Here is a 14,307-nt window from a genome sequence, read left to right on the forward strand (position 1 = left end):
AATAAAAGAGAGGAGTTGTTCTTTGCGAACACAAATGAGTTGACTTAAGGTAGTACACCCCTAATGGGCGCTATAAGGAATTGTAAATTTGACAACATAGGACAGTTATATGCCTTAAATGTCACCTGTATGCAAAATTTAAACAAAATTTACCGTGTGGTTTATGAGTTATGGACATTTTTATGAACTAAAACTTTGCCATTAGAAGGGATTTTTTCAGAAATGAGGAAACTCTAAATAATCTATAATATCATCATTATGAAAAATGTTTTCCTTTTGCTCATTGTTAAGAAATAAATAATGACATTTAGGTAACAAATTAAACAAGCAAAATGATTGTTTTTAAACGAAATGTTTTAATATGTATAAAAATGTAACCCTACCCCACCCACTTTTAACACTAATTTGACCATTTCCCTATGTAAAAAGCCTTATTTAAAATATCCCTAAAATTTTCCAAAATGAGGGGCTATTTTCAAAGTTTGCCTAAATTTTCTTTAATGTATATTGGTTGGTCTTGCAAAATATAAAATACTTTTACCGTTTAGTTTTTATTTTATTAAACTTTGAAAATATCTGGTATCATATTTGCTATTAAATTTGGCATTATTTAGTAAATAAATACCTACAATAATTATATAATTAAAATAAAACACTTTTTTCTTCCATAGGGGGTCTGAGAGATTAATAAAAAATGTTAAAAAGAAAAAAAAGAAAGAAAAAAAATTGCCCCTTCTGGGGTTTGAACCCACGCCCCCTCAGTTTCAATACACTTTACAGTGATTTTAGCCTATTTGAATACTCTTCAAAGTGGAGACAGTGCATTAGGGGTGTACTACCTTAATTGCTGTTTTATTCCTGATTTTACATCCAATAAAAATGCATATTATTGACTGCTTTTCTTTTGCTATCAATGTTCAAATTCTTATTACAATCATATTCAATGTTTATCATCCTACGTGAATAAGGAAATGGCTGTTTTTTTCAGCACTATTTAGCAAATAGTTTTATATTGTATTTTTAAATTTAAGTGCTGCTTTTCATCATTATGCAATTCCCTAATAATGAAAACTAAAGCAATAAAATTTAATAAGGCGATATGTGTAATAAATAATATCCATGAAATAAATTTACTTCTTTGTTGTCGTAACAATCATGTGTCAGTGATGTTATATAATATATATATATATTGTATGGCTTAACAAAGAAAGGAAAACGTCCAGTTTCCTATAGAAATAAAAGGTCATTTAAGTAATTGGAATCCGTTTACTGTTATCCATTGGTGCATTGACCATTATTACAGTGGATAACAATAACAACAATTGTATATACATGTATTATGAAACATGTATAAACGTGCATAAGTATCATTTAACTATGGTTGAGATGGGCGCGCGTGTTTTCGTTTGATTTCGAGTATGGGCTGTACTGCCCATGAGCATATTGTGAAAAATGGCCGTTTTCATTGAAAAGCCTCCTGTTACAAGTTCCAACTGCTATAAAACTATGGAAAATGCTTCAATACTGATGAAACTTGGCACATATGTTGACTGAACCATACACTCTGTAACAACATGCTCAATCTTAAATTTTGTGTTATCATGGCAGCGGGGTGACGTCTCAAAATTGCGAAAATTCACTATTTTGCAAATTTTTTTTCCATCAAAACTGATTTCAAAGTGCTGCAACTTCTCAATGCAATGAGATAGAGTAAAAGGCTTTTCAGCGTTGGTTACACGTCACCTTAAGATCGACCTGAGGCCATTTTCAGCCTGTCACATGTCCAAAATTTTCTTGGCGATGAGGGGCACTACCGCCCCCCCCCTTCAAACCCCTCAAACAGAAGGGGGCACATCCCCCTTCTGGCAACCCTCTGATGTATCATTTTGATGGGGGGGCGCCGAAAAAGTGATTACTTTTTAACAACATTTCTCAAACGAAAAACAGTGTTTTGGGACCTAAATAGGGCATTTTTCACTGTTTGAGGCCTCAAAATGGGTGGGGGACAAAAGCCGTCAAAACACGTCTATATGAGGGAAAAGGTTAAATAAAAGGTTATTTAAGTAATTAGGATTCTGTTTACTGTTATCCATTGTTGCGTTGAACATTATCCTCGTGATTTCACGAGGGCGTTGCCATTATCTGAATTTGTATATAACTTCCCTCTTTGGTGTTAAATTACAACTTTGCTTGTGAAAAGTTTACAAATTTATGTATACACACATTTTCTACAAAAGTTACAAATTAACATTTTCAAAAAAAAAGTAAGTATTAAGACGTGACGTGAAATTGACCGCAAGTGGTGGGGGATGTAAACTTATAAGAGATATATGCCGACTATTCATGGACGGTAGCATTGATTTAATAAAAACAGCTGAACAAAATTACTTAACAGATAATCTTTTATAAAATATCCGGTCAAAGTTTTATTCTTTTAAATATATAAAAAAAATATATGGGTGCACGTACTTTCGAAATTAATCCTCTTTACGCATTGGCGTTGACCTTCATCACTTTTGAGTTTACATTATCTGGAAAATTTAATTTTTGATGAAGTCTTTGTAGTTCCAAACAACATCAATACCTTCGGAGTTTTGATTTCTTATTAGCGTAAAACTAGCGAAATCATTGTATTCCTTTTCGTTGATGCGAAATAGTTTTCCAAATACAAATAAGTGGCGACATGGTAAATGAACGCTGCTGAGAAAAAGACAAATTTTCAAACGAGGACCTTCAAGTAGGTCATAGAAATATTTCAGTTTCGTTCCCTTCCTGTATCTTTGTCATATTATCATGAAAAAAACACCAATACAAACAGTATCAATGTTCATGAATGCTTGCAGTTAGTGTGTCCCTGTTCAAAAGTATATTTACAGCATTAGTGAATGGATAAGTATCGATCTCTTATCAATACGGTACTTGAATCTTTAAATAAAAAAAGATTCTTCAAGCATTACACAACATATTGGCCCTGTCAGTTACCTAATTTCGTATATTTTAGGTATTTTAGGTATTGGTTATGTTGTTTTCGTGTTGGTCCTGACTGTCTGACATCAGGTTGTGTCTACAAAGCTCTACAACAGATATAATATATCCAGTATATTTCCAATTTAATCACTAACGACTTTTTAAGCTCTCTTCTGTCCTTTTATCTTCTACTGACTGTAATGCCTTGCAATCAGAAATGTTGATGTACCGTTGTTATCTGTCCAAAACTTGATGATTGGATGGATGGATGAACGGGCGGACGGACAGATGTGAGTTTTTCTTACTTTTTTGTCGTTTTCAAGAACAGAAAACGCAAAATTTTAACATTCCAACATCTTCAAATTATCATTTTCAATTCATTCAGTTATAATGCAAATTTAAAAAAATGTTTAGATGCTTCAACGAGTAAACATACTGAAGTTTTCTTTAAAAAGGGACATAACTGGAAAAAATGTCAATTAGGTGTTGCTTGATACGTTTTCCTTGATACATTTTCAGTTATCTACTCTGAATGAAAATTGCTTAAAACAAGCAAAAACTCACTTTCAATGATAGCTAACTCATAAAGAAGGGTCATTGCCCATAATAATTAAAAGAAAATGTTTCAATATTATTATATTTCTTTTGATTCATGCAAAGTTTAGAAAATTCAGTTCTATACTTTTAATTTTCCGTCTTTGCCTATGTCAAAATGAAGAAACAGTGGAAGTGAATAGCAGATTTCTCCAGTCCTAATGCGATGCGCATATGTCAAAATAGGATCGGTAGTGGGACGACTAGCATTCAAACTGACATTTTGGGTTATTTCACGTTTTCCGGCATCCTCGGTAACCCAAGCAAACTCGTAACGTAAGCACTTCATTGATGAATGTAGTTCAGCAGAATCAATATCCGGTGGCCAGCTGAAACTGTGTTCCTTCTTGCACTCGCTTTACGGTTTCCTTATGCAAATAGCCGAACAAAGGGGTCATCAGCTTCATTTAGTTTTTACAAAACTCATTTAAGTTCGATTGTATAGCAAGCTGCTAACTTATGGACACACTTTAGAATCCATTCTTGGAACTAACCAGTACTGAGCAATAAGTGAAAAGTTTCCTGCTCCACTTGTGCATTGTAAACGCCCTTAACGTACTGTACCGTAGACTGTACCGCACCTACTATCTGGTGTATACTAGTTACTTCTCGTCACGAGAATCCATTTTGTCCCCCGTGGCAATCTCTGCTGGATTTAAATGTCGTTCTAACAAGGTAAGGATAAAATGCACCCACAACACATTAAGGTTATCCAGGTACGTATATTAACAGATTTCATGTTATGCTCTGCAACAAGGAAAAGTAACAAATGGGTAATCACTCTATAATTACTCTGGATAGAGTTATGGTTCTTGTGCAATGCACTCACTGCATTTCCTCTTATTATGCTTGACCATTGTATGAAGTTGCATTGAATTCAAACCATTAATTTTCAAGTCATAACTGGCCAAGAAGTATCAAAGGGCAATAACTCTGTGATAAGTCAAGATGGAGTTATGGTTCTTGTGCACTGCATTTTCTCTCAATGTGCTTGACCTTTGTATGAAGTTGTTTTATTCCAATCATTAGTCTTCGACAAGGAAATGCAACAGACCACTGGACTGACTGACCACAGGGTGACTCCTATATACCACCCCAAACTTCGTTTCGGGGGTATAATGAACTAAAATCAAAGACTGGTAAAATGCACACGAGTTGTATCATCGAACACTGTCATTACCTTATCTATAACCATTACCATTCAGCTTTGAACTATTCACTACTAAAGAAGGGGTTTTGATACTGAAAAAATCAATTTGACAGCCATGTAAGTATGCCACTGACAGATGAGCAGATTGGCTTGGTTCTATAAACGTGTGTACATAAACTCATTATTATTGCTAGCTCTGGACGGCTGAAGATAAAACAACATATTCATTGAATATAAAACAATAATTTATTTTTTTCATTAAATCCATTCATTCTCACAAGAGAGTCAACATGTTTGTGAATAAATATATATCAATAATATACAATTACATACATGATTACAATGTGTTATTTCAATATACACCAGCTTTAGACTGAAACATTGAATTAAATGTACACTTAAACCAAAATTCATATATACATTATACAGGCAATTTCTTTTTCAAGATTATTTTCCAGTTTTTAGACACTTTTTCTAAAATCAATTATTTACATGTTTTCTGCTCTGAAGTTGGGACTACCAAATGGTATATTAATTAAGGGATAACCAGAAAACAACAAAAACTTTAGTAGCCAACACTTTAAAACATATATGTAGTAATGTGTAGGGATATGTAAATGACCTAGCTAACTGTTATATTGAAGATACAGGCATAATATAATCCATCTAGCATTACAAAGTGTAATGTAAATGTATTTCTTATTTATTTCCTAATTATTTTTCTTAAATTGCAAAATTGAAATCCTTATTTTTTTCATTTTGAAGTGAATATCATTTTTTCCAATGCTTGAATAGATGGACAAAGTTTCTCTTATTTTTTTTATCATATCTAAATGTTAACTAAAAACTATGATTGTACACTATTGTATGTATTGTTTATGTTCAAAAATGTGTTGTTTTTATTATTACATATATAATTCATTTTCAACCTTTAATTAAAATCAACCAACATTTTACAGTAAACTATTTGTAAACATTTCAGGAATTATTCATATAACACTTTTTTGACACTCAACTTGGTACTGTAAGCTTGTAAAATAAACCTTAAAATACAAAATCAGTAATCAAAGAGTCTTGAAATCTGTGTTTAAATGACAGTACAGTATTCACATTTTGATGTTACTAATAAGGCATCAAAATGTCTCAAGAACTTTTAAACATAGGAGTATAGACCAAATCACATTTAAGCATACATAGCCTTGCATTATACAGAAATATATGTAAATACAAGTTATCTATCTATTACATATAACTTGAATACTAAGTATATATGTAACATTTTTCACATTTATCATAATTTACACTTTGAGAAAGTATCACCGACTCCTGAAATCATGAAAATGATGCAAATTAAATGTATTTAAGATAATATCAAACCCATAGCCAAATTTTAAATGCTCAGATCTGTTTATGGAACTAATAACTGTAAAGTATAAAGAATTTTTATAAATAGCAAAATATTTATATCAAGCAAATAACAGATTGGAGTTTGGTCAGACTGCAGTGTAATGTTATGCAGGTTGTTGTAATATTACTACCAGTATACAGACTGTCAACCTGCTTATTTTTTGTAATGGATTCACCCTGCTTTAAACTTGGAACAGTCCATTCAAATTTTAAGGGATTTTGATATTGCCTGATATAAAATATTTTTGTATTGAATCTAAGAAGTTAAGGCTAAACTGACTCTATACAAAGTGGTAAAGGCTAGCCATTTTCTGTTCCAGGAGGTTAATGTTTTTTGCTAACAATAAACTTCAGTTTATCTTGGTAGGTTCACAAAATTGCCAAAATTTCAGCAGCCAGTAATTTTTTCTCAAAGCATTATATACAACATTTTCAATACAGTGTTTCTACCCAAAGTACAAATGAATTGCAGGAAATGGGATTTTTTTAAATGCACAACTATAGCTTATGTAAAGCTTAACAAATAAACTGAAACGAAAATCTTTAAAATATCTTTTTTAATTTTAGAATGAACAGTCAGAACTATGGTCTATTTTAAATATTATCTGTTTTCAAAGACTAGAAATTAACAAAACGTATAAAAATGGGTAACAGAATATAAAAAGAAAGAAATAAATCGTTTTATTGTATACATGTTTTAAATTGTTCAGTGACAGTATGTTTCAGATCTAAGATTTATGTCAACAGCAATAATATTGTTACAGACATAAATATTATGTCAAATTTACAAATTTTCAAAAAAAAACAAAACAACAAAGCAATATGCCATATATATACGAATAATTACATAGTCAAATATTGCACCATTTTGTGAATAAACTACATGTTACCAGATAAACAAAACAGAAACTTTTTCATATTCTTTTCAAACAACAGCTACATTGTACTTTAGCAGCTCCTGTGATAAAAAAATAATTAAATTTGTAACTAATTAAATGGCCGAAGTATTCTTGCACATTGCTAACGTTACAAAAACATCTTATCTCATATTTCTAATACATGCTCTGTGAAACCCAGCCTTGATTTTGGTCAATTTTAAGACAGGCATTTTATCCATAAATAAAAAACCCACTTTTACAATGATGGTTAAACATTTTTGGTAATATAGGTAGGCGAGCCAAAAGTATTTTTGACAAAAAGTTTACCAACATACATGCAAACAGAGAATCTAGATTTTTTTCAGTGACATTTTTGTTTAAGCCAAGTGAGAAGCCTATACTTGTAGCATTGCATGCACTCTAAATGAGGGAAATCATTCATGTCATTTAGCTACTTAAAGCTTACTTTTAATACATTGACCTTTTATAATTCTCCATTCATAATTCAATATGAATTCAATAGACATTTTACGTAAATATTTCCTGTATCAGATTGATAGGAATTCTTAAAAACAGATTAAAAATGATCTGTTCTCTTTCACTAGCACCTGAAATTAAAAAGTGGTCACATACTATACAGTGTTTATCAAACTTCACAATTTATCACATAACAGTGTTTATCTCCAAACTACAGTTTTAATTTTTCTTACATTCTGGATTTTCTGTAAAAAAAAAAAAATTATATCGAAACTGGTTTTGTCTGATATACATGAAAGAATATTCCTTTCCACAATAATAGCACATTGTGTCCCAAATCACATTACTGCATAATGCTAAAAATAGATTACTAAATTAACTATGTCACATCACACAGTGGTTACAGAAAGTAAAGGATTATACGCCTTTCCGTCTGTATTTTTGCTACCATGTGCTAACATTTCTTGCACAGTGGTAAAGTCATCGAAAACTTTCTTTCCCTTATGTTTCATCATTTTTCTATGACTAAGTTCAACAATGTCTTTCTTTTCATCAGCTTCTTTTACAGTTTCCATTTTAGCCCGCGCCATCATTTCACGCCTTTTCTTATAGTCCCGCGCTTTTTCTAAATGACGCTTTTTCTCCTCTTTAGTCCAGTAACGTCCTGTTTTAAGTTCACTCATTGCATCATCATCTGTTGTCATTCCACATCGCTCCTCAGATATCTTTTTTGCTCGTTCTTTCAGCATTTTGCTTCGAACTGGCCTTCTAGTGATGTAGCGAGTGCCATCCGGTCTACGCTTTACAACCCACTCCATCTGACCCGAACCACTATCTGGTGGGGTCTGCTCAGCTTGTTTCACAGATTGCTGAGAATTATTTGGTGACTGGTACCCGCTTACACTTCCACCATTTCTAGAAGAATGCGAACTTTCCTGTCGTCTGCGATGTAATGTTTTTTGTTCCATCTGCTGTTGAAATAATTTCTGTTGTATCTGCATTGTATGTTCTAGATTGGCATGATTAGTGTACATTACATCAGCATATTGCATGTATAAGTCTTGCAATGATTCACCTGAATTCATCTGACTTTTTCCATTCTCTGTCTTTTTATCAATGTCTACATTTTTCCTATTATTTGCATTGGCTATTGTCATATAATTTTCATCACTAGAACAGTCATGTGACCTAGGAGCTGGAGTTTGCGTCTGTTTCTCTGTGTCGCTATGTGACGGTAAGGGAGATGTTGTGGTCGTTCCAGTCGTTGCTAAACACAACATTGAATTTTTAAAACCTTTATCACCTTCATCAGATGCCATGTTCAATTCAAGAGTCAATGGCGTACTTCTACAACTTTCTCCAGTGTTATAGGCACTAGTTGACACGTTCCCGTCTTTATCAGTATATTTTCCGAATCTGGTTTGACCCATTTTAGGAGTGGGAGGAGTATCTCTCCGTCCTAGACTATCAGATGACTCAGGACCAGGACTCACTCCCGTTTTAGCTTTATCCATCCTGGTGCCCATTCGTGGCACACTTCGTGGTGTTTTGTAAGCATCACGTTCGCACTTCACCGAATCTTTCTGACTTTTAATTTGCGCATGATTATGCACCATTTCCTGACACTCCATCTGAATTCCTTCCATTTCACGATTTAACTGAGCTAGTTCTCTGTCTATACTGCTACTCTCAGTACTTTCTGAACTTTTCCGAGAATTGTCCTTGCGTGGTGAACTTGTACGATTTAAATTATTAATATCACAGCGATGTTCTAGCACTTCACGAAATTTACCGTTACATTCATTGTCTGGCATTTCATATGAAACGTCACCATTGGAAACAAAACTGTCGTTACTGTAGTTTTGATCTCCTAAATCTCCATTGTAACTATGCGAGCCTTTTGATGACCCAGATTTACGTGTTCCTAACATACTCTCATTATCAAACACGTCCTGAAAAAGACAACAAATTAAATTATATTTATGACGTTATGTCAAACATGTAAATTACATTGAATATGTTTATCAAAACGGAGCTTTATACAGAATGACAGTTACAAGCAATTTTCTTGATTCAAAATTTTACAATTTCATGTTAGATGTTCAAATCTGTTTATGTTGGTGCTAAGGGGCATTGGAAGACATAATCTGAGTTTGCTGATCGGTTGCAGTCTAAGCATTTAACTTTTGTGTAAAAACTTAGCAAATAAAACAAAATCATTATATAAGTGATATTTATATATACAAGACTAGAATAAAGCAACAGTCACTGTACCTGTTCAGAGCTTTCATCATTTTTGGTGCTCTCATCTGTGCGACCAACACCACTGTCTTTCTCATGTTTATTTGATGAATTTTCAGTAGTTCCTGTATCAGTAGTACCCCCTTCCTCATCAAAATGGTGACCCTAAAATTATGTATAAAATATAATTAAAGTCATCATTCACAATATTTCTTTCAGGGTCTATTCCTGTAAAAAATTCTTGATTTAGAAATGTACAATTGTACAGTTTACTTGTGTGTTGCAAAAATAAGTTGTGTACATTAACAGTGATTGGGACAGTTATGATGATATTTCATTTTTTATTTCAGAGAGCATTAAAATATGCCCCTGAACAATATCATATTTACATATTTATTTAGTTTTCTGGGGTGGTTAGAAAACATCAAAGTAAATACCAGTATGATAATTAATGATGTTCAACATATCAAGATTCAAACATAATGAAATTGTATGTGGAAATGCATTAAATTTGCAGAGAACTGATGATACCAGATTTTTTATTTTATGTCTTTTCAAAGAACTCTCATCCTGGGAACACCCAAAATAAATAAAGACATGAAATCTATTTCACTTTAAAAATTGTTGTGAAATCAGTGTGAAAGCATAAAATGATTCTTATCTCTAACGGAAAAACAAAAGACAGGAAATGATTTCAAATTAATTTTTATTTTTCAAAGTTTTCAGTGGAATCGAATTGCACTATCATCAAGCATATAGGTAAAACAACTCTAAATTTTATCATCGACATTAATCTTATGATACCTGTACTCAGTAAAAGACAAACACACCTGTTGTTATTGGCAACAACAAGCTTCTACACACTGCTGAACAAACATTTCACCATGATTAAAGAAACAATGATGGTTTTGTTGAGCTGTTGTGTTTGTTTTTTTCTCTATCTCTTTATGGATTATGAGGGGGTAGGGGTAGTATGAGGGTAGGGAGTCTGAGGGGGGGTGAGGGGTAGGTGGGGGATTGTAGGATAATAACTTACCCTGGCTAACATGGATGCCATTATCTGCATGTTGTCATGGTGATGTTTCTCTAGAACATCCATTTGAAGTTCATCAAGTACGACATTGTGTTCATCCATAAACCCATCATCAAACTGTAACAGAAAATATTGAAATGAATTTTTCGTAATATTACTATTAGAACAAAATTCAAGGAAATATTACAATAATCAAATTTAAGAGAAACTCTAAGAAAAACATCTGATTATCAGAAATCCTATCAATTTTGTCTCTAAAACCTTAAGAACTTTATCTTTCAAAGTTAAGAACTCATTTTTAAAATATATCAATATCTTGACATAATGACTGCATATCCGTGAAAATTGCAATTATATGCAAATCTTATCAGCTTTAAACAAACAGAAATCATTTATCAAATAATCTGACTCGAGGTAAATGAAACATAGAGATGTATAAAATCTACTGACGAAAATATTAAAAGGGAGACAAAAATGTCCGACTTGTATAAACAAAGTCAAATAGAGTTGCTTCCCTGTACATATCAATATCTCAATTTCAGAGCCTCTACACAGAAAACTGTGAAAACAGTAAAAAATTCTCATTTTACAGGTTCCCATAGCAACCAGATTTCTGTAAATCTTATCAAAGTTTCCATTAATGAGGGGAAATTGCAGAATAAAACAGATAGATCTTTAAAACAGACTCCCATTTTTATGATTTGGAAGTAATGGCTCACCAAGAAACCCTGAAACCATTACTAGATAACATTACCTAACGGAAAGAGCAACCCTATTGTTCAGATAGCTCTAAAAAAACAATCTACAAATTACCAAGTTTATTTTTTTCTTCTGTTCTTTTCAGAATCTTTCTGTTTTATTTTGGAAGCTAACACAATAAACTGTTATAAACACCAGCTGTTTTATGGAGTGTAACAAAACAATAGGAATGTGGAACACAAAGATTACAGAAATTAACATTAGATAATTTCCTTCTTGTTTTGTCATTTGTTACCCATAATTAGTGTTTGAAGTAACAGATATTGTAAAGCAAACATTCTTATATTGTTGAACAAAATCCCAGGAATCTGGCATAAAATTTCCTTTCTTCCTGCAGGTAAACTTGTCAAATTTTTCAATAACTAGAGGAATTAATTAAGCTTCCGCACTGTAAAGGTGTAATACTAAATACTGTATAACTCAAACAGCAGGTTCCCAATTAAATAACTAACAAAGCCATTATAACTATGGTTGACATTGACTTAACCATTCAGGGATAAAGTTGCATTTTCTTAAACTGTAAAAATAACAAATTTAAAACTGGTACTAGCTGAATTTGAGTAATTAATTTGCCTTGCTTTGAATTTATAACAGTCAATTAAAAGTTTTAAAAGAAAATAGAGCTACCAACATTACAGAGCCTGTTCAGACAGCACACGATCTGCAGGTTAGTGGTGTAGCTCTATTACCGGTGGCAAAAGTTCAAAATGCTAAAGGGGTTTAAGTCTCATACCTGCATTTGTGGGCGTGCCAGAAGAAGTGAGATATCTGCGCTCCTCTCTGAAAACAACTTTATAGCCTGGTCGCGACTATGTACATCAACGCCATTGATCTGAAACAATGAAATAAGTTACTGATAAGTCTTTGTTTCCCTATACAAAGTCCAATAAACGGGGATTGCCATTATTTTCATTTACTAAAGTTTTTTTCTTGCTTTTTTTCTATGGTGTCTATGATATGCAATCACAGCTTTTTACTTCATATATTATACAATTGAACTTTGCTGATTAAATAGGCCTGACCAATAGAAATGATTTTAGAAAAAAATTGATTTTCTTTTTCTTTTTTACTTTTTTGTTAAAATATCTTATCAAGATTTCATATTTTTTGGGGGTGGTATCTGTACCATGAAGAGATAGTTTATGTCAAAATCTGTCCCATCTAATGAAAAAAAGTTGATATGCTTAGGAAATTAAAACATGAATTAGACATAGCAGCCTGCAGGCCATATAAAAAGCATGCTCATATCTCAATGCAAGCCCATGTTTCACTCTGATTAAATCTTCTATCTGTCACACTAATTGTTTGGGAGACACACAAATTACGAATTACTATTTTCTAAATTTACAGAGTTTTAATCATTTTTCGATTAAATCTTTGTCAATGACAAAAAAAGCCCACTCCCTGTTATTGTAACGAAAAATTCAATTGCCAGCTTTTGAGTCGTTTTTTTTTTTTGTTGTTATGTAATTTGTAAAAATTTCTTGCAGCGGATATTAAAAGCCCATGATGAATGGAGAAAAACGAGTATAGCATGAATATTGCATCAATATTATTCAATATTCTTACAAAAGGAAAGCTTTTCTTTACATGGATGCAAATAAAAAGCTGTTATTTGGACAGACATTTTATGATTGATTTCTACATCCATTTACCCAGAATCAATCATAAAACACGACAAATGTAATAATTTCCATGTTCCATGCAAAAAGCATTCATCTCTTATCTCTTGCAATACACGATACCACAGTACAGCCATTAAATGAGTATATAGAAAAACCTGTCTATATGATTGAAACAATATAGACAGTATTTGAAAATCTGACAAACGATGATTCCAAAATCCAATTTATTGTTTCCTGAACTGTCACTCAAAATGTTTACCAACCCGTCAAATTACAAAGTCTCCTGTGTCGCATGTATTTAATGACTGTTTTGCATCAAACAGCCTTACGTCATGAAGCTTTTATGAAACTTGTACAATCTTTTTTTTTTTGATCAATTAATTTGTATTGAAAAGAGGGAATTCTAGTAGTCAAATAAACTATATAGATTATTAAGGGAAAAATAATCAACTGGATAACATCAAACAATTTTTTTTTTATTTACACCCCACCCACCCCCAATAACATATTATTAGTTATCTCCCCTTATATAAATAAAACAAACTCAGATATAAATGAAACTGACAATTAGCTTAGAATACACAGGTTCTAAGAAGTTGATGATCCTGTAAGAAAACATTACATTTCTGATTTTTCAGACCAATTTCTTGGTCATAAATTTACCTAACTCTTTTTATGTTAAAGAAAAAGCTTTGAACAGATCAGTTCTGGGTAATTGAGTTTAAGTAGATGTCAGAGATAGTACTGATTGTTCCTCCATGCCTGATTCTATCCCCCCTCCCCTTTATACAACAAACCAAATGTTCATCCTGCAAATGGGGCATGATTGAATAAAAGTGCAATATACACTCTAATACATGTTGTTTTTTTTTCTTCTCCAGGCACTTAAATGTTGGAATGTTGACTGAAGTGGACTTGTACCTTGATGTATTAATTCCTTTCATTTTTTATTTCTATTTCTACCCCCATTTTAAATGATACAGAACAATAAAGTCTTAGAAATGTTAAGAATATGCACAGTAAATATACTGGGAGGAAAAGCAAAATTTGGTATATTTTCCTCGACAAAAGAAAAACTGTAAACTGTAGTGTTTGTGAAAATAAAATCTTTTCCCTTTTTTCTTGAACACATATTATTTGTGTATATATCTCTCCCATTAATATGAACACACATAA

The 14,307-nt window shown here is 32.2% G+C and overlaps 1 protein-coding gene across 5 annotated transcripts in view; it reads right to left on the reverse strand.

The window, feature by feature from the left end:
* Positions 1 to 4,938: 4,938 nt before the first annotated feature.
* The window catches only part of LOC132756051 (E3 ubiquitin-protein ligase PDZRN3-like), a 204,068-nt gene continuing 194,699 nt past the window's right edge, over positions 4,939 to 14,307 (reverse strand). For all 5 annotated transcript variants that reach the window (XM_060747021.1, XM_060747022.1, XM_060747024.1 and 2 more), the window contains 4 exons: positions 12,240 to 12,338; positions 10,751 to 10,864; positions 9,748 to 9,879; positions 4,939 to 9,425 (listed from right to left, as the gene is read on the reverse strand). In XM_060747021.1, coding sequence (XP_060603004.1) covers positions 7,863 to 9,425; positions 9,748 to 9,879; positions 10,751 to 10,864; positions 12,240 to 12,338 — 1,908 coding nt within the window. In that variant the 3' untranslated portion in view covers positions 4,939 to 7,862. The remainder of the gene's footprint in view (positions 9,426 to 9,747; positions 9,880 to 10,750; positions 10,865 to 12,239; positions 12,339 to 14,307) is intronic.

Source organism: Ruditapes philippinarum, unplaced genomic scaffold (genome assembly GCF_026571515.1).
Source record: "Ruditapes philippinarum isolate M1 unplaced genomic scaffold, ASM2657151v2 ctg149_1_1_1_1, whole genome shotgun sequence".
NCBI lineage: Eukaryota > Metazoa > Mollusca > Bivalvia > Venerida > Veneridae > Ruditapes > Ruditapes philippinarum.